Source organism: Triturus cristatus, chromosome 2_1, assembly GCF_964204655.1.
Source record: "Triturus cristatus chromosome 2_1, aTriCri1.1, whole genome shotgun sequence".
NCBI lineage: Eukaryota > Metazoa > Chordata > Amphibia > Caudata > Salamandridae > Triturus > Triturus cristatus.
In genome coordinates, this window is record NC_140581.1 from 1,111,082,465 (window position 1) to 1,111,104,794 (window position 22,330).

Genomic DNA, 22,330 nt, shown 5'->3' on the forward strand with positions numbered 1-22,330 from the left:
TGCAGGTCTCAACTTTGGGATACTGATCACTCCTAAAATGGTAGGCACGCACCTATTCTCACACTATCCACAACACCTGATGCTTATGCTGAATGATGTTTGCCACCCCATCTTTGAACCACGTCTTTGAATCGCGCCAGAAATCCCACGGCCAAGCTACATTCAGCACCCTATCAAACATGCACTTTTAAAGGGATCAAGGAATCCACTGCAGTCGGAGCACTTCATGGCCTCATCAGGGGTACAAACTACTCTACAAATACTACAATAATACAACAGCTTACTCTAGGAGGATTAAGTTACAGCATTAATGAAATCAAAGGGAAACACTTTCTTTAAGTATAAGTAATTGAATTACAAATTATACTTCATCCATTATCATAGCGCAGAGTTTTATCTTATCTATCTCATTGAGTATATCTGAGCTCCCCACACTAGGCAATAACTCAGATAATTCGGGGTGACATAGCAGACCCTTAATGGGTTAAGGACTTTTTTTGAAGTTTGTGTTCCATTGTCTGAGTATTGTGGTAGCTGTCTGACAATTGATGTAGTATCATTGTTCGACATATTTATACTGCAATGAGTTGAAATTGGTAATATAATGTGTTTTGGTATATTTATTATCTTGTATTATGCACTTTTATGGTACAGTAAACCGAAATAAAGTTGATTGATGATGATGGTAATTGATTAACACCATGCACGAATCTGAGCTTCTCTGTCTTCTAATTGTTTGGTTACATCAAACCCCCAAAGAAGTTCAATGAGACATCAAGGTAGCAGTGAGCATCCTTCGAATTGTAGGTATTTGTAATGCTCATGCGCCAACGCAGTGTTACTTCCTGTCTCCCTCTATATGGAGAGTTTAAGAAACTCTAAACTGAAATTCCCTTGTTATTAATCCTGAAGTGAAAGACCTGGTGGGAGTTGTAGTAATGTGCACAGCTTACACAAAACATGCTAGAACGACTTACCTTTAGCTAAATGAGATCACATTTGTGGAAAGAAAATAAACATGTCTAATTGGTGAAGTATAAAACAACAAAATGGATGGATGGATGGATGGATGGATGGATGGATGGATGGATGGATGGATGGATGGATGGATGGATGGATGGATGGATGGATGGATGGATGGATGGATGGATGGATAGATAGATAGATAGATAGATAGATAGATAGATAGATAGATAGATAGATAGATAGATAGATAGATAGATAGATAGATAGATAGATAGATAGATAGATAGATAGATAGATTGATTGATTTTCATTTGATATTGGATATAAATAGTTCTTGCTTCTGGTTGCAAATTAATACAAATAAACATATAGAGTCACAGCAAAAGACAGGCTTTACTATGGTTGCTTTAGGAGTCAGCCATTTGCTCCATTAAGCTATTCAGAAAGTCTTCCAAAATATGTTAATTCCACTAGTAACGCACAAAGCGTAGCCTTCTCAGCTACCATGACAAACACGGAAGCACATGTGTTTGAAGTGTTTGAATGTTTTCAGTGACTGAGCATACTGGCGTAAATGCAATGCAAGAACATTGTGGCCTGTTGGCAGCAATAATATGAATCTGTGAGGGAGCTGGCGGTCGTTTGTGATCGTCATTCGCATTTCATTGCTAGCGGCCTCACCTAAACTTGGGCGGTAATGAAAAATCCTTCAATTTCAACACTGAGTGCCAAATCTAGAGGAGAGCTCACTGATGAAATTTCCTTAATCACACTATTCATCTAGAGGAGGAAATAGCACCAGCAGATTCTCCTTCAAGTCGAAGAATTTTCTATTATTGCTCATCTTAGACTTAGTTGTGAAGACACTAGCAAACAACAAGGCTTCTCAATACTGAGAGATATGAGTCTTCATCATAGTCAATGCAATCAGGCAGTATAAATACTAGTTAAAGTATTTCAACATCTTTTTAAAGTGAAACAGCAACAGGTAAATAACATAAACAAAATGAGCCTGGTCTACAGATGTTAAGATATTAAAGTAAATGCAGCATTTGTGCAAGTAGCAAATTTTCTAGATGGGTTGATCGCCCTAACTTTGATTCTTACCTTGACAAGTGCCGTTTTTCTCTTCATACCCTGGCTGGCACAAGCATTTTCCAATTGGAACTAGCCACTCTCCCTCAGCGCTGCAGTGCATTCTGGGAGGCTCATCCGTTACTGAGTTGTTCACGCATAATCCGGATACTTCCAGCAGTTGCGAAGAGTCAGACCCTGTAATTGTGTCTGGAAAAATTGCCAGGTTCCGTACCACGGAGGGGCACTTTTTATAGTACACCCGCACAGACACCAGTGCAATGCAAGCCCCGACATCTTGAAAAGCTAGGTAAAATCCTTTCTTGGTCAGAGGTCCCACATCTCTTACTTCTGTGTTGAGCTTCATGACACGGTCTCCTAAATCGAGCTCAGTAAAACTCTCATCGGCTGCAATAGTATCAATCTTGATGTACTGGTTTTCTCTGATATTCCTCCCATCCTCATCATCGGATTCAAAATAGTACATATTAAATGTTTCCTTGCAGGTCCCGAGCCCCCCAGGAAGGCTGTTACAGTCCCGAAGAGTGAATTTTAGCTCGATGAAGATCCTGGCCGCACCTTCGTTTGAGATCCAACTGGTCAAAAGCCAATTGTTCTGGTTGAGGTCCATCACTTTGCACACTTGATAGGTGTGTATCGGAGCATAATTTTCATCCACCTCACCAATTTCCTCCCACTGTGCAGAAAAAGAATAAACAAGCACATTGTTACTAAAGCAAAAGCAGAAACCTCAACCTAGTTTTCTACTTTCTCTCATAACTTCAGCAGACATTGCTCTCACAATTCCCACACCCTACAGACAAGTAGAACATAGCTGCAAGAAAAGAAACTAATTATTTGTGCATTTTTCTTAATTTCATAGACCTAACCATCACAACTCCTATCTCAATTATTTCAGGTAACTTCAGATTGTAGCTAGCAGATTGTATGATATATAAATTCTCCATTACTAACCTTTTTAAACCCTTGACTAGCTCTCCTATTAGCATTATATATGTATTTCCCACCGACCTCCTATTTTCAGTTTGCCAATGGTCTCATTAGCCTATATTCTAGTTCTCAAAACACTATTCTACCACAACCTTCTATGCATGCACCTGGATTGTTTTCTGTTTGAAAGGCAGTTGTGGGTTCTATTGTATACCAATCCTGATACGGGCGGAGTGCCTTCCTGGAATCCCTGTAATTACGAGTTAGACCTGCAAAATGGGGAATAACTGTTCAGACCAAGATTTTCCAGTTGACATTCTGTATGGTATTCTCAATGAGAGGGGTTTAATGCAGATATTTATCAGCTGCTCTTCAGCAGATTGACAATATCTCTGAGGGCTCCTGTGTGGTGTAGGGTGAGGAAGAAGCATGGGGGGGTTGAAGAATAAGATGTTGTCTGGTGGAGGGGCCTTGGCTGAGCATTTGCCTCAGCTGAGGTTAGGGCGGGGGCCATGGAACGGGACTGGGCTGCAAAGCAGCCCTTTGCCAAGTGATTTTACTACCTGGAATTTCCAGCCATTAAAATTAGACCTGCTGATCCCAGTCACACTGGCAGGAACACTGGCCAGTCACACCGGTGGGACACCGGCCCACTTATTATTGTGCACAGTGGAATTCCACATGGAAATTCCATTCCGTACAACTTGTAATCAGGCCTTAGTGTGTAATATATGCTAGCTGGCACAAGCGCTCTTGGCTGGGTTGAGCAGAGACTAATGGAGGGGCGGCGTGGTTGAACAATTTGGCTTTCCGCTTTGCTCGGTGTAGTAGCATATAATTCTAGTTGTCAGAAACCTGTGCGCGTGCAGTGTTGCTCTATGAATTCATTACACATGCATTTCACTCGCTGCAGGGCTCCTTCCGTTCTAATTTAGATGTAGGGATCTGAAATAGTTTAATTTGTAGAAGGTAATCCCAGTTTTTTTCAGCATTTGGCCACCTCCCACAGCAAACACATATACATGAAACCTGACACTGTGGTTAATTACTGGTTTTTAAGAAGAGCCACTTTAATGATTCTCTATCTTTCTAATTCTTTCAATCTTTCTTGTTAAAATCATAAACCTAGCCACGTCCCAAAGAATAAGATATAGCCACCTAACCCGGAATATAACCAGAACACTAGGGGTGGGCGGAATTTGCAAAATTCACTTTCGCAAACTATCGCGAAAATGTTAAAAATCTCCGCAAACACGCGGAAATATCGCGAAGACGCAGAAGTTTTTTTCCCGCCCGTTCGCTGTATTTTCTGCGTGATCGCAGCTCTCCAACTTACCCATGCGGTTGCTCACGGGAGAATGATGTGTTCAAGATCTCAATCATCTCATACTCTCGCGGTGCATGATCGCGAGAAGAAAGAAATGATCGCGCGATGAATGACGTGATCGCGCGACAAATGACGTTAATGCAGACACAAACTGTCGCGAGACAGCGCAAATGGCTACCAACAATCCAACATCTCGTGGAGAACGCGACCGGATCGGAAAACTTGTCAGCGAACGGGGGGATTCAGGTAAGGCGATCGCGCGCACGCGAGAATGTATTTTTTTACAGCGCGAGCAAGAAAAAAATTTCCGATAAGATGCGGATTGCGGAAATTTTGACATTTTTGCGCTCTCCGCGGAACGCGAAAATGTCAAATTATCACAATTTCCGCGAGCGGAACGGAATTTTAGCCCAGGCCTACAGAACACAATACCCGGAATACAACATCACAAGCGGAATCAGAATCCAGTATGCATTGCTACCCTTTGAACCATGGAAATTATCTACACTGCCGAAAGGGCAGCAAGATTATACCACTGGATGAATGTGTGTTACACGAAAGCAGATAGCATAACAAAAAACAATGTATCTTCCTTTTAGGTAATTTCTTTACATTGTACCCCCTCTTCTTAGTTCACTTCTTCTACTTCCGCACCTAAAGCTGCTTAACCACAACCATATGTCGCTCTATGTAGAACTATTTATGGGTAACCGTGGATAAAGGGAATGTTTTTCACTGAGGGGTTCTAAGTGACATCAAATAGAAAGTTGGAGGGAAGATCTTGTTGCTTATTATGCCTCTCAGAACAAGACGTTGAAAAGCACCCATGTTATTCACTACTTACCCACCTGCAATGTTATGTTAGGTATGCCCCCTTGAATTACCTGCCCCTGTTTTCATCACCTACACAGGAACAGAGGAGTAATGGGGGACTCATACATAACATGCCTCCCCCTCCTAAAGATAAAGAAAACACCTAGTCTCTTGGCACCTATCCACAGCCCAATTATTTGACACTCCCCAGCTGCCTAATTAAGAAACAAATACCTGGCCACTTGGCACCCACCACTAGCACCCTCTACATTTTCCCTCTCCAAACCCAAATTGAAAAAAATACCTGGGCTCCAGCCACCCAACCCAACTTACCTTTATATTTACCCTCCCCCTCCCTGCCCAAATGTAAGAAAAAACTACCCACCTGCCACTCAGACCGCACTCTCATATGTGCCAGCCCTCCCCTACCTCCCAAAGCTTTGCTCTTCACTATCACATTCAGAGTGGAGCGAGCTGGCACCCCGCTGCACAGGATGTTTTTCCCTGTGAGCATGTGTCTGCAGAGACCTACGCTGATAGGAATTTGTGGCAATTGTTGCATGCAGTGTTCCAGATGACACCTTCTCCTGCCTTCCTGAGGACTGTGGAGAAGCACGAGAGGCAATGGAAGTCAGGTGAGCCCACTAGATGCCATTCCATTGCCGTGCTTGAGTCTCTAGAGACCCGGACGAGGCAGTGGAGCACTGAGGAATCGATTACATCTTTTGCTTCCCACCCTTGTTATATCATAGCAGTGAATAACCGGATTTCGATCTGTTATTCGCTCTGATTGTTTCCATTTGAAGCCATACATAGCAAAAAATATTCAGTGGGACCAATGTATCAATTTTGTAGCATTCTGTTAAGGATTTCATAGAAAATGATACAAATTGAACAAACCGACCCCCTCAGCCACCCATTATTTGTCCTTTACATGTGCACAGCATCTTCTCTCCCAAGACCTCGGGGTGTTCTGCAGCCCGCTGAGCACAGCGCTCACTCCAACTCAATTGGTATTCATCGTACCTTCCATGAACGGCTAAAGCCAAGTGGGAACGGAACATTAGGCTCACAGAGATGTTCGAGGTTGATGCTTTCGACAGCAGTTATCCACCTACCAGTGCAGTTCTGACAGCCATGAATCTCACTTACGGAGCCATCTCTTTCATACCGTTGGCTCTTATGTTCTATGCGCTGCATTGCACAAAGTGGATCTTCACGCCGGATCAAGTGCCTAGTGACTCATAGGCAACTTACTCTGATTTTGGCTCAGCTGGGTTCTTGGCCACGCTTCTCACACATTTTCTACATTTAAATTTTTTTGCGTGTAATTGTTGTGACGTGAGCATCCTCATCGTTCGCTGAATTCAGAGAAATCATCATGTCTTTTACCACAATTGTAGGGTTTACAGTTATGCTAAATGACACCATTGTGCTCACCAAGAAATTGTAAATAAGCATAAGAATAATGTTTATGTAGAGGCAACTGAACAGTACAATAATTTGCTACTTTCCAAAAGTAAATTCCTGTTCTATGATAAAAAGATTTTCAATTCCATTCCTTGGCCAACTGCCACTCATGATAAATTTACATTCGTGTGTTATGAAAGCTAGCAAAGCACATCGTGTTCATCAACTGGGTGCAGAATCAGCCTTATACATGCAATTGACTGGAAACATAATGCAACTTTGGGAAGTTTCGGAGTCTAATTTTTCTGAGTTAAATGAGGCGTTAGCCTAATCTGAAAGAAGCAGGAACCAGGAATGGCATTGAAGTCTTACTTATGCAGGAAAAAAGCTTCTGTATGAAACTACCCATAAATGCGTAACTGTGCTTTACACACAGGGATGAATTTGTGAGACTCTTGGAGAAGATCATATTCTCGTGGCCTTTAAGCAAACATTTCAACTTGTGAGTGGCAGTAAACCACCTGTACCACATTCAGCCTAAATCTGAAAATGTCATATGTATCAGCCTAGTGGTTGGCCCACTTCTGCTGCACAAGCCAGCCAATAAGTCCCCCCAATCCATGGTAAAAATACAAAATGAAATTGTATGCTCTTACCATTAACAAGAGCATCAACAAGGTATGGTAGACATGTTTCTTTCACACACAAACATTATTGCAATTCAAACCATACCTGGCATACATCTAAAGGCAGTCTCGAAGATCCTGCTGCATATGAACTCTCCAAACGGACTCTTCACAAGGCGACTGACTTACCTCACTTAAAGATCACAGAAGGTCCAAAACACAGTAACCAAGGTCCTCCTACATATCAGACAGATAGGGCATGTTCCCTCCACATTGCGCATCTCCCTGGCATCCGTTAATCAACTTGACCACATTCAAGGCCCTCTGCATTACATATATAGCACATGTGATGAGGGCTAGAATACCTCCAGAAAGAGGAATTCAAATACCTTGACCGCACACTTTAAGATTAAGTTGAGCCCACTAAGTTCCCCCGTCCGCTTTCAGAAAAACAATAATTGGTTGGAAATACTTCTGTCCATAAACCTGATCTGTGGAATCTTGCTCTCAAATTTGTTCAATGTAGGACAATGGCTTTTAGAGAGACTGTCAAAACATGGCTCTTCACTCCAACAGAATTACATTGTGAATAGCAACATAGTGAATTAATTCTACAATCCATACACTTCTTGAACTAGTAAAGGCCATTTCAATCGGATTTAGGTGAATAATGAGAAGGAGACACTGTGGCAAAGACAGAGGAAAAAAGAACCATGCACAATCAGCTAAAACAATACACCATCGGGTCAAGTCGGAATGACAATCACAGGGATGACTCCACAGCAAGAATATTCTTCACTTATCCATTGGATACAAATAATCACAGACACACTCTCTCTAGGGGCAGATTACGCTGACATGTAAACTGCTATCCATCAATAAAACGCAAAGAAGAACACTACAAGTGCTTCAACATTAAAAAATTGAGGAAAATATCAAATAAACAAAATAGTTATGAAAATACAAATATAAATTAGCTTCAAGTACAACAACACTTGAAAGTCTGAGTTTGTACAATATAACTTTAAATCTTTATATATTATCTTCATTATACATCTATACCCTTTCTAAGTAGTTAAGTATCTATATATTCATGGCTTTACTCCTACTCCTCTCCAATGCACTACTCTGTCTCACCATATACCTCTCTAAATATATCCTCTAAACTGGCTACCACATCACACCCATGAATTAAATATTAATCTACAGGTTCAGCAATTAAATATCTGAACTGTGACTCACAATTGGCTAACACAGTCTAACTGATCAGATTCAACAAATGTGTGCGAGTCTGACATAGACTCTGGAGGAGGTACGTCTTCAGCGGTCCCCAATTGTTTTAGCAATTCTTCATACAAGTGTAAGCAAGGATGAATTAATGAGCTTCCTTAACCAACAATACTGTAACACAAAGAACAGATTTTCTACTGAAGGTACTTAAGAGACCGCAAAGACAAAGCGGAGCATACCCTCCAGAGCTCCCACCGACCCCTGCCCGCCGCCCATCTTCCACAGGGCCACCTCCACCATAGCACCTGAACTATGACGTACTATCAAATGACGTATTATCAAATGCACACTCGAAACAGGCACTTTCCCCGACGACTGGAAATGTGAAGAAGTCAAACCCCTCCTTAAGAAGCCCTCCGCAGACCCGATAGACCTCAAGAACTACAGACCCAGCTCTCTCCTCCCCTTCGCTGCCAAAGTGACAGAAAAGATCGTCAACAACCAGCTCACACACTTCATAGAATCCAACTCGATCCTAAAACACTTCTCAATCCGGATTCCGCAGCAACCACAGCACAGAGACCGCCCTCCAAGCTGCTAGTGATGACATACGCATTCTCCTCGACCAAGGCCAGACAACAGCCCTCATTCTACTAGACCTCTCAGCAGCATTCAACACTGTCTCCCACCACACACTAGCCACCAGACTCCACGACGCCGTCATACATGGAAATGTCCTAGACTGGATCCACTCCTTCCTCACCGGCCAAACTCAAACAATCAGACTCCTGCCTTTCCTCTCCGAACTCACAGAGATCAGATGCGGAGTACCCCAAGGATCCTCCCTCAGCCCCAGTCTCTTGAACATCTACATGGCCCCACTCGCAACCATCGTCAGAAAACACAGACTCAGTATAGTATACTACTCCGACGACACCCAGCTCATCCTCTCCCTCACCAAGGTACCTGACATCACCAGACACAGTTTCCAGTAAAGTATGAAGGATGTTGCATCCTGGATGAGCAGCAGCTGCCTCAAGTTTAACTCGGGGAAAACAGAAGTCCTCGTCCTCTGATCCACCCTCTCCGTGTGGGATAACACCTGGTGGCCCTCTGCCCTTGGCAACCCTCCCACACCCATGGACCATGCCCGCAATTTCGGCATCATCCTCGACTCGCCTCACCATGAACCGACAGTTCAACGCTGAATCCTCCATGTGTTGCAACACCCTCTGCATACTCAGCAAGACCTTCAAATGGATCCCCACCGAGTCCAAAAAGAATGTCACCCACTCACTCATAACTCGCAGACTGGACTACGGGAACGACCTCTATGCCAGAATCAACAAATCTCTACTCCATAAACTCCAGACCGTCCAGAACACCGCAGCCAGACTCGTCCTCAGAATCCCTCAACAAGACCACATCACCCAGCTCCTTCAAGATCTCCACTGGCTCCCTGTTGAAAATAGAGTGACTTTCAAGCTGCTCACACACGCCTACAAAGTTCTCCACAACACCGGAGCCCAATACCTCAACAAACGAATCTCCTTCTATGCCCCCAAGAGGAACCTCCGCTCCACCGATCTTGCCCTGGCCAAAATCCCACGTATCCGCAGAGCCAGAAAGGGAGGAAGATCCTCCTACATGGCAGCCAAGACCTGGAACTCCGCTTCAGCATCAGATGAACCCCCACTCTGTAAGCATTCCGGAAGAGCCTCAAGACCTGGCACTTCGGATCAGCCGGAGCTGCCCGAAATCCCCCCTCCCCCCAGTGCCTTGATACCCTTGATTTATTGATCGATTGAAGAGGAAAAGATGTATCTAAATATGCTTTTACAAGCAGGTCAGTGCCAAATGAACTGGCATTCCACAAAGAAGCTGTTGGAGATGTTGGTCTTCAACGGAGGAGTATTCTTTAGACTCTGTACTCTGTTCTCAAAGCTGAAATCCCGAGGATTCCTTGGCCTAGGAGGGTTGTGATTAGACTTGCCCAAGTCACAGGGAATCTCAGGAGGTGCCGATATTTCATCAGTACAATTTATTTATCAAGTAGTTCTATAGAGCATCGCACATCACCTTTGAGTGCCTCCATAGAGCAATGAACTCCACGCATATGCTGCAGTTGAAACATTTAAGCAGATTTTCCAGATGTCTCAAGAAGACATTCCAGTTATTGTCAGTGGAAAAGCTCACCTTTTTTCGCTCATAAGAAAACAAGCCAAATAGTAAAACTCTTATTGGAGGTGGAACCATTTTGGAAAACCGCACGTTGGTCTGGCGACAGAGAGTTACTCAACAAAGAACTCACATGAGAAACCTCTCTCACCACAGATCTAGATGGCAACACACTGAAGTAATAGCAAAATATGTCTTTGGCACTAAATCAGAATGGGATGTAGTCAAATTATTTCCTATAAAATTCCATGATGTTGTGGGGTTTACTAACTAAATGACCACAGAAAAGTAAATTGCAATCCCAATAAACCCACTGACTCTTTGCTTGTCTGGTGATAAATCCACAGTGCTGTCAAGCTTTACTATAGCAAAATGGACAGATCTGATTCACTGGGAATTCAACAAATAGAACCTGGTGATATGCGCCTAAAACACTGCTGATTGGTGGTCTTACAGCAACTCTGAAGCTGGTACAATTTAAAATATTAATATATGAGATAAAGTACATCCTGCTATACACTGGAAGGATATCTCAAATCACAGAGAAATTCTGTAACCACATAGAAGAAAGAGGCCAAACGAAGAGTTTATTTATAAGGCCATGGAAATCCAAGATGACTTGTAACATTCATTAATGTGCGGCAAGGAGTACTTTATTTCGTATAATATATGGTAACACCCCCACCCTTCTGACAAACTCCTTAAATCATTGGAGTCTTGATTTTCCATAAAAAATAAGTATTATTGTTACAGAAATTAAGAATAAAAGCGAATATATGGAATGAAATTAAACATATTGAAAAGCAGTGAGCAATTTGTTAAAAACAAATGTCAGAATCAGTTTGAATGTAAGTCAGATTTAAAAATGCTGTACCCCAGAATGAGTAGCATGCAGACAAATTTAATATTTCCTGTAATGAACTGTAGCATGCAAAAACTAAAGCTGTTACCAGAAATATCACCTTTCTGCTGATCACTGTTCATTTCAGAAAAAACACATCACAAGAACGATAAGCATGTGTGTTTTGCTTATTTCAAGCAGCTTTAATAATGCTCTGTGACTAGCCTGTCACTGTCACTGCTGGTTCGAGCAGCAGGCAATCATGATTTCAGAACTCAAATGTAATACCTATTACAGTTGAGAAAATATGTCATTTTATTACAGGTGAATTTATATACACAAAACATTGGTTACATTCTGATTCAAGCATTTTAGGAGCAAGTAAGCACAGAGGTATCCGCGGTACTGAGAAAGAAAGAGAGGGCTCTGCCACCGCCCATGGCTTTGTATAGTCAGATATTATTTCATCGAGATTATGATCGCACCAAGAGATATTACACATGAACAGGAGGAGCTAAGGGTTCCAGGCATGGCACAGAGGGATGTACTGATGAATAGTACCTGAGAAGGTTGTATATAAAAGCTGAGGGTGTCCCAGTGGTATGGCTTACGTCAAGAATAAGAAGAATGAGTATGCCTTGCATTTAATCATTAAGACATTAAGCTGGGGCTTGGTTCATAGAAAAGGCACACGAATAATATATATAACTATGTCCTTCCATATTAAAGGTAGCAGTAAAGAAGTAGAAAGAGGAAAATCACATGTACATTGAACTGTAATGCCCAATAAAATGATTTAAGACCAAACTATGTCTTCCACATTTAAATTCACTGAAGTAAAAGCCATTTACCTCCACAAAGAAATAGGTACATTACACAAATGACAGTTTCACACACAATGTTGCCAAAAAGAGTTTTGCAAAATAACCAGTATAAAATTGCCAACCACAAACAAACACGGTGAGGTAAAATCACAATATAGTTACATTTTTTCGTACCTCAAGTTAGTAGAGAGTTTCGTTCTGTTTTTTTCACAGAAACAGAGAATGACTCAAGTGGCATTTTATATCCAGCCCCTGATAAGTTTCACATTATTTGTCAAAAATTGCAGAATGCTTTCAAAAGCTGACACCTTGCTGAAAGAAAACGAGCCGCCAAAAATAATACAGGACTTACCTGCCAAAACAACTTGTTCAGCTGAGAACATGACACTTCTTTGTGAAAGGAAAGGTATATTTCATTTATTCTGGTGGGTTTGTAGCTGTCTGCTTGCAGCCCACAATTTGATCAGAATTGCAGGGAAATTTCGATGTGAAACTAGATTTATGAAATCTATTAGGAACCTCTACATTTTGCTTGCTGGGAGTAGGTATTATTTTGTCATTGGCCTCTTATTCTGAATGTTAATAGGCGCGTTGTCCTATTATTTATTCATTTTTCACTCTGACCAGATTTTGGGCCAAATGTGGAACAGAAATAAATAAGCATTGGAAAAGCCGATAGATCTCACCTATGCAAGAGCTATTGGCTTTGCCAATGTTTTTAAGCCATGTTGTACACCAGTGTGGCTGCTGTTCAGCATGATTTTACGGTTAGTTGCATAGAGGAGTGTGATGTTGAGTGTCGTAGAGTGGAATAGCGGAGAGTGAAGTTGAGTGGCATGGCATAGAGTTTTGTGTACTGGAGTGGCATAGAGAGGAGTCACGTAGAGTGGTATACAGTGAAGAGGCATAGAGTCGAGTGGAGAGGTTTAGAGTGCATTGGCATAGAGTTGCAAGGTATAGTGGCATAAAGAGCAGCAGCATAGAATTCACTGGAGTACAATGCAGCATTGGAGTATGATTAAAGTGTTGCATAGTAGAATACAGTGGCGTAGAGTTCAGTTGCGTGGAGTGGCACAGAGTGGAGTGGTGCAAAGTAGAGTAGAGTGGCATAGAGGGCAATGGCGTAGAGTGGTGCTGAGTAGAGTGGCACAGAGTGGTGCAGAGTAGTGTATAGCACCATAGAGTGCAGTGGCGTAGAGTGGAGTGCTGCAGAGAGGAGTGGCATAGAGTGCAGTGTATGCCATCTAACGAAAGCAAGAAAAGACCTGCAAATGAACGATCACCTGAAATGGTCTTTAAGGGAACATACAAACTGTAATTCCACACATGTGATCTATATGATCATGTGCCCCTGCCGACACAGATATCTAGCAAACACAAGGAGATGATAGATGATAGATGGAGCGCTGAAGCGTTTCAGACACTCACCCCAGTCACAAATCTGGGTTGAATCCAACATCCTTCTTTAGCTCTCTTCGCTACCACAGTTCAGACCCAGCTATATGCACATCAGTCTTGACCCTGTGCCTCATGGGAACAGTCCAGCCCGAACTGCCAAGCAAGGTATTCCCTGAACTGGAAACAAGCATCCTGCGACCGATTTCGGGGTAACACCCCTCATCAGCCAGGCTAGCTAGAATCCAGTGGCAAAGTGAGCAAGGGGCCCACCTCCGGGCATACCCTGCCAACTTAGGGCGAACAAAGCAAAAACAAGGCGATTGGCAGGGTATGCCCAAATGTGGGTCCCTTGCTCCCTTTGCCACTGGACTCAAGCTAGCCTGGCTGATAAGGGGTGTAACCCCAAAACCGGTCTCTGGACGCTTGTTTTCAGTTCAGAGAAGACCTGGGTCGCGGCCTCCATGAATGTGAAAGCGCCACATGGGCGCTAGTAATTTGCAATGCAATAGGTCTCGCATTCGCATTTGCAAGAGTTTAAGCTATTACATTGCCAATAGCTCAAACTCTCGTAAATGTGAGACCTATTACATTGCAAATGCTTGTTTTTAAACTTGGTACACTTTCTGGGCCTTGGGTTGCATTACAGTAATACAAATTTAACACTCAAATATATCAATAGGCAACAGAAAGGTGACCAGCCCATGTTTGCAAAGGTCCTTCCACTGCGCGGCAACAAACGTTGTCACATTTTCGTAACTTTTTAACCATTTGAGCAAGAAACAATTTATTTTGTTTTAATTTGCAGATTATGCTGCAGATGATGGATTAGATGGCAAATGCAGCAAATCTATAACTATGTGAAAATGGCAGCGGTCGCACAATCACATAATTCCAGTGGCCCTAGCAATAGCCCACTATGATAACTCTCTATAAGTACCTCACTACACTGTTACCAGCCTGTGCTATAATACAAGCAGGCCAATTATACCCCTCTTTAATATGTGTCTACCTTTGCTGTTAATACACAAGCATTAGTAAGGTTCATTTTGCCTTCTGTGTTATACATTTTTTGCAGGTGGTTGTTGCCACATTGTTCATAGGGTATAAATGAAAAGATCCCTTGGCTTTTGTATATTAATAAAGTTTGTACTTCATTAGGACTTCTGGAAATGTGGGCGAGTCCGGAGGAAAGTTGCCCTGCGATATCAAAGAAGGAAATTCTTTCTTTGGTGTCCTTGGAAAACTCTTCCCCACACCAGAGTTCCTCAATTACGGGTAGGTTGACCTTGGAATTCCTCCTGGTTAAACAAGACTCCAAACTCGAGGAATTCATGGACCAAATAGAACCCCCACTTGCCCGCAAACTGTACATCCAGCTAAGGTATGGTACCTTACCGGTTAGGTCTCTTACTTCCAAGTGGCAGGCACAAAATTTGGAAAGCTGTCCCGCTTGTAACCATAAATCTGAGTCTGTTTTACACGCTCTGTTCTTTTGCCCCGCGTATCACTTAATCAGGAAAAGTTGGCTGATCCCCATTTGTAGGAATCTGGGTCCTCGCCATTTTAAGCAGGCCTACAGGATTCTAGTTTATGACACCGACCCAAAAATTGTCTTCGCTGTATCCCGCTATCACTACAGCATGTGGCGAAGGAGACTAACGTTCTTAACTTAACTACTCTCATATTGATGACTTCAAGTTTAATCTCTTTTTAAAAAAACAGGATTTTTAACTTTGAATGTTATTTATTGTCTTATCGTGTATATGTAATTGAGGATGTATGTTTGTACGCTTTTATGGTCTTCTGACCGAAATAAAGTTATCAAATGAAATGAGGAAAAGACACAATATAAGATCTTTGAAGAAGGATGTTTTGTATACCACCCTTTTCCATTTACCTTTGTGCCTTTTCTTTAATTTTTAGGCTACTTGATTAGGCCCCAACTGTGTTACGTCCAAATGGAATGGCCCTCTGGACAACATGTATGTAAATTAAAAGCACTTCCCTAGGTTGCTCATAATCTGGAACCAACGTTCACTCACCTGGTCCTGATGAAAGACGCTGACCCGTTCGAGCTGCCAGCGGCTGAAACATGTCGACCTGATGCACTAGATGTGTAGGATCAGTAATTCTTCCTAACGGAATTGCCTTTCTTTTAACCTTATCCCTATCCCCTTTTTAATCTTTATTAAATATACTTCTTGGGATTGGAGATTATTTTAATTCACCAACACATCACATCTGTCCTAACAAAGACTGTTTACCTTCAGGAAGAGGAGTTTTTCACCTGGAGAACAGGACACTCAGTGAGATAGGACCCTATGATGATGCAAACCACGACATCACCATAAAGGAGAAAATACATCACATTTGAGGTTGAATACATGGATGAGGGTTTTCAACTGAGTACTTCACGATTTTCTTGCACCTCATTTTTTTTTATTGAGGTTCACTTCTTTTGATTATTTATGCTGGCATTGGAGACAAAGTGAACCCATAATCCTCACCTCTTCCTTCCCTATTGATTGATGTAGAGTAGAGTGATGCAGAGTAGAGTGGCACAGAGTAGAGTGATGCAGAGCAGAGTGGCGTAAATTGGATTGACATAGAATGCAGTAGTGCAGAGTAGAGTGAGGTAGAGTGCAGTGGCATAGAGTGCAATGTCATAGAGTGCAGTGGCGCAGAGTAGAGGAGAGTGGCATAGAGTACAGTTGTGTAGAGTGGAGTGGAGTGACACAGAGCAAACTGGTGTAGACTGCATTGGTGTAGAGTGTTGCAAAGTAGAGTGCAATGGTGTAGAGTGCAGTGGCATAGAATTCAGCATTGTAGAATGCAGTGGCATACATTAGAGTGGTGCATAGTAGAGAATAGTGGCTAAGAATATGAATGGAGTGGTGCAAAATAGAGCCTCACAGAATGCAGTGGTGTCAAATACAGTGGCATAGAGCACACTGGTGCACAGTACAGTAGAGTGGAGCAGAGTGCAGTGGCATACAGTAGTACAGTGTAGAGTAGTGTAGAGTGGTGCAGAGTAGAGTATAGTGGTGCAGAGTATCATAGAGTGCTGTGTCGTAGAGTAGATTGTTTCATAGTAGAGTGGAGTGGTACAGGGTAGAGTGGCATAGAGTAATGACGTAAAGTGGTGTAGAGTGCAGTGGTGCAGAGTAGATCAGTGTGGCATACAGTGGATTAGCATAGAGTGCAGGGGTGAAGAGTGGAGTGGTACCGTGTTGAGCACACTGGCGTAGAGTGCAGTTGCATAGAGTGGAGTGAAGTATCCCAGACTACAGTGGTGTAGAGTAGAGTGGTACAGACTAGAGTGGAGTGGAATAGAGTAAAGTGGCATAGAGAGCAGTGGTGGAAAGTGGAGCGGTGCAGAGTAGAGTGCAGTGGCATGGGTGGTGCAGAGTAGAGTGGAGTGGCACAGAGTAAAGTATGCATGGTGTGATAGCACACTGTCATTACATCCAACACGTTTTCAGGGGCCGGATACAGGAGTCACGCAGACCCACTGACAGTACCATGGATGTGTCAAAGTATGGGGACAATGCGTTAAGCAAAGAAGGAGATGCATCGCTGTTGAAAGCGATGCGTTGTTTCCGAAGTTGGGCAACATCATTGATGCGTCGATGTCAAGAGCACTGTGCATCAGACCGCTGTGTATCGGACCGCTGGACTGTAGGAGATGAGTTGGCGCGAAGAAGTGCTGGGGCCGGGTATGGTACATTGCAGACGGCAGCGATGTGGTGTCCGAGACTCACTCAGCAGTGGTGATTTCGAGGTGCTGCTTCGGCAAAGTTGGAGCTGAGATATAAGTTGAGATCGTTGCGGTGTGCAGTTGTTGAGCTGTGTCCATGGCTTTGGTACAGGCAATGGTGATGCAGCTATATTACACTGAAATGTGCTTGTTCCGATCAACGCTTCGGTGTCGCTGCATTGATTTCTTGGGCTGAAGCACCAAACACTCACTTCCAAAGGCCCAGGACTGGATTCGCAGCAGAGCAAGATGCAGGTGAAGACTTTGATATCCCTGAAAATTCATAAGCCCAGCAAGCCCTGCGGGAACCTTCAGAAATGCAGAATGTAGCGAGTCAAGTCTAGTCCTCTCACTCCCAGGCAAGAAGCATCAGGCAGAATGCCATCAAAGCAAAGCAAGCAGCAAAGTGGCAGTCTCTCCTGGCAGCACAACAGCTCTTCTTCCTGGTAGAATGTCCTCAGTTCCAGAAGTGTTCTGAGTATTTGGAGTCAGAGATCTAGTACTTCTACCTATTTTTGCCTTTGAAGTAGGGAAGCTTCAAAGAAAGGTCTTTGTAGTGCGCAAGACCCTGCCCATTCCTGTCCATTCTCGTCCTGGCCCCGAACCCAATACAGGGGGGGGGGGTGCAACACTTTGTGTGGGAAAGGACACAGCCCTATTCAGGTGCAAATGTCAGCTCCTCCCTCTAGCTCAGAATGACCCATCAGCATGGAGATGGGCCATCAGGATATGCAGGGCACACTTCAGTTCCCTTTGTGTGTGACTGTTATGAGGGAATGCACAAAGCCCAGCAGCCACCCATCCCAGACATGTATCCCAGAGACAGGCAGAGGCACAGAATGGTTAAAGAAAAAAATTCCAACTTTCTAAAAGTGGCATTTTCTGGCCAGCAATTTAAAAACCAACTTCACTAAAGGATGTGTTTTTAAATGGCGAGTCCAGAGACATCAAATTTACTTTTCCTATCTTTTCTCAATTGGAAGTTACACTTGTAAAGAGTTACAGGGCAGCTCCAATGCCTTCATATGGGAGAGATAGGCCTTCCTGTAGTGAGAAACACATTTAGCAGTTTTTCACTAACAGGACATGTGAAACTCAACATGTCCTACCTTTTAAATACACTGCACCCTGCCCATGGGGCTACCTATTGGGCTACCTTATGGGTGATTTACATGTAAATAAAGAGAAGGTTTGGACCAAGCAAGTAGGTTAACTTGCCAGGTCGACATGGTAGTTGAAAACTGCACACACAAGCTCTGCGGTGGCAGGCCTGTGACATGTTTGAAGGCAACTCATGTGCATGGCACAGTCAGTGCTGAAGGCCTACTAGTAGCATTTGATTTACAGGCCCTGGGCACCTGTAGTGCACTGTACTAGGGATTTAACAGTACATCAAATATGCCAACCATGGAGAAACCAAATGCCATTGCATTTTAGACACAGAGCACCTGCACTTTAGCACTGGTCAGCAGTTAAAAAGTGCACAGAGTCCTAAAGCCAGCAAAAACGAAGTTTAGCACACAGTCAAAACAAGAGGTCGAAAAAAAAAAGTCTGGGGAAACCATGCCAAAAGATGCCAGGTCTAACATTTTCCATTTTGTGAGGGAAGGTGGGAGAGGGTAGAAGTGCCTCACAACAGTGCTTGGTAAAATACCCAGCCCCTGCCAAGTTTGCTTCCACTCCTCATACGGAGAAAAATAATTATACGTTGGTAGGTCTGTAGTAAGGTTTCTAAAAGTCATCCGGGGGCTGTACTTCCTTTCACAGAATGAATCAATGAGACAAGAGCATTAGGATCACTGAAAACCAAGGTGCCTTTTTTGCAGTCAGTTGTCAGTAGTGAGTGTGGTACTCTAAGGTACTCACATAAGAATGATACTTATTTTATTTTTTTGTCTGTGAATAGAAATCATGCTTCACATAGTTGTTACGAAGTTAGCACAAGTAGTTTCCAATTAATTTACATGAATCCAAAAAATAATTAATTGGGCTCCATAAAGAGTACTCATATTGCAAAATATAAAAGGCTGTGACTGTAGCCACAAGATATAACACTTTTACTTCTAATCACACTATTTACTGGGCTAAATTTACTAAGATGATCCCCTCTTTGCATCACAAAAATGATGAAAATCGATGCAAAATGTTTTTACCCCAATTTACTTCCCAGTGCAAAACTTGCTCTTTGCTGGAAGTTCACTTCAAAGTAATGCAAAGCAGCACATAGTGTTGCTTTGCATCACTCAGCGCCAAGGGGGTGTTTCATGGGTGCTCCCATGGAACCACTCATGGTTTTAGACGAAAACCCTATCTACTAAAAAAGTAGACAGGGTTTTGCATCAAAAAATAATACCCATTTCAAATAGTTCCTATCAAGAAGAAATGCTTTAATTTCTCATTTATTTTCTGACTTTGCATGTGTGCTGCACTGCACAGCATACATACCAAGTGTGAAACGTTTTAAAATTAAAGTCTAAGCCATAGTGTTTTGTACTGGAAGGGTATTCTTGAGGTACAAGCCTATGCTAGACTCACACAGTCACCCTTGTGCTGTGGTTCAAAGGTGTGTGTGTGGCGCTCCGCAGCCGGGTTGTGTGCCAATGCTAGGGAGAGGGGAGGAGAGTGCCATATCTCTGTAGATATGGTGCTCTCAAGCAACAAGCACAGCATTTGTGCCTGCTTCGCTACGCAAGCATTTGGTAAATAGACCCCACAGTGCATTAAGAAATCGCAAATCTCTCTCCTGTTGCCTGATATTATATTTATTGTAGAAAGAGATAACTCACTTGACTTGAGGTTATCTACAGCAAAGTGTAGAGCATGTTTACAATCTATTTGCCTCCTGCTCCCTTGGCAGGAAATACTACAAAGCAGATATAAAATAACCTTTGTGGGGACAAGGTGAATGGGTGTACTATATATGGTTCCTGCTCCGTGCTAAACTTGTAAAAAACATAAATGCCAGGGTCCAAGGATTTGCTCAGAAGACCCCTTCCAGTGCTCTTTAATGTTAGTGTGATGAATACCAAGGCTGCATAGTCCTTATTCCATTTCATGTATCTTTAATTCACATCAAGACACTCCCTGCCCGTGTTTCTCATTCTTGAATGATTTCTCCCTTTTTAGGTCTTTCTTTTCTTTTCCTCCTTCTTTCAGTGTTGAGTGTTTTTATCCTCTGGTGCTCTCGGAGAGGGAAAATAAGTGCTGATCCCTGAAAATTAGTGCCCATGGGTCCTGCCTGCAACCACCAACTGCAAATGAATTAGTTGTGCTCCCTGGGCACCCAGCTTCTTCCCTATATCACGTGCTAGTGGACCAACCATAACATAAACATTCACCACATATTCCATTTTTGTTGGAAGAGAGAGTTTGTGTGTGTGTATGCCAGTGCTTAATTTGTAAAAAATAATAAGTGTCAGGGCCCTTGTCAGGAGGCCGCTGCAGCTTTCACCACCCATTGCCAGTGACAGTTTTGCAAATGACAAAACCAACACAACTATTCATCACACTCCTAAAAGTGTGCCAGCACACACTATGCCAGGCCCCCAAAGCAATATGAACGGCTTCGGCGGCAGGTATTAGCCATTTTACTGTTTATTTAGTTAATAAACAACTGTTAAGCTCATCCGTAAATTAGATAAACAGCGCCACTACATGGCAGACTGTAATAAGCACCGGGGTTGACAATTAAGTGCAGGTTTCAAGCATCAGCAACCACCGGCTCAAATTGAGCACTGGTGGGTGCGCTTGTGTGTGTGTTTGTGTGAAAGACAGTGTATTTCTATGTTTGTGTGAGAGTGCACCTGAGAGAGTGTCTGTCTGTGTTCTCTCGTCCGTGAGATAAGGGGATTGAGTGTGTGTGAAGCAAGCGTATAATGTGAAGCATGCATGTATAGTACTCCTGTTGGGGATATTTCTCTTAGAAGGATTAGCCATGTGCATGTTTGGATCACACAACTCAGTAAACTCTCACCAAGGCAATTTAAAGGCATAGAAAGAAGCAGGAAGTTCTGTCTTAAATGGAAGTGAGAATACCGGAACGTGCAGAAAGTGGCCATGTTAGTAACAGCGCTCTGTACCTCATCTCCTTTGGTATCGCTTTGTTCGCCCTAAGTTGGCAGGGTATGCCCAGACGTGGGTCCTTTGCTCACTTTGCCACTGGATTCAAGATAGCCTAGCTGATGAGGATTATGAAACCAAAACCGGTCCCAGGATGCTTGTTTCCGGTCCAGGGAAGACATGGCTTGGCAGTTCGGGCTGGACTGTTCCCATGAGGCACAGGGTCAGACTGATTTGCATATGGCCATGTCTGAACTGGGGTGGCGGAGTGAGCTAAAGAATGATGATGGATTAAACCCAGATCAGTTGACTAGGGGTGAGTGTTTGATTTGCTCAAGCGCTCCAACCATCATCCCCTTTGGTATCGCCACGTTAGTAACACTGCGGTTGTGTTCAGGTCTGCGTCAGTGAAGACAGGGGACTGCTATGGAAGCCGTGCCCGCGCATTCTCTGAGAAGAAGGAATATTAAACAACATAAAATGGTGCATCACTCCGTGCACACCCTGTACCCGAGGCACAACGATTTGCTGTCAGCAATCCGGCGATAACACGAACAAGTGCACATTATGTTGCTGATAAAATGGTTTTCTCTGTGCCTTTAACAGCCTTAAGGAAACGAGCACGAATGCATTGCAACTGCAGAGTGTTGAATCATTTATGGAAGACCTATTTCTGTATCAGAGGGGAAAAAAAGAAGGACATGTCTACCAGGTTTACCGTGGCTATGTCTGCGGAAGGCGCGCAGAATAGAACGCATTCAAGTGTGTGCTCCATCCCTGGGACGGGTGAATGAAGAATTCAAGCCCCCAGAACACCAGAAACGAGCAAATCTGACGGATTTCCACCTTTCCCACTCATTTCCGCAAATTATGGAA

At 43.1% G+C, this 22,330-nt stretch overlaps 1 protein-coding gene across 3 annotated transcripts in view; it reads right to left on the reverse strand.

Moving 5' to 3' along the window:
• EPHA5 (EPH receptor A5) overlaps positions 1 to 22,330 on the reverse strand; it is a 675,470-nt gene that overhangs the window by 525,866 nt on the left and 127,274 nt on the right. For all 3 annotated transcript variants that reach the window (XM_085636504.1, XM_085636505.1, XM_085636506.1), the window contains exon 3: positions 2,074 to 2,737. In XM_085636504.1, coding sequence (XP_085492630.1) covers positions 2,074 to 2,737 — 664 coding nt within the window. The remainder of the gene's footprint in view (positions 1 to 2,073; positions 2,738 to 22,330) is intronic.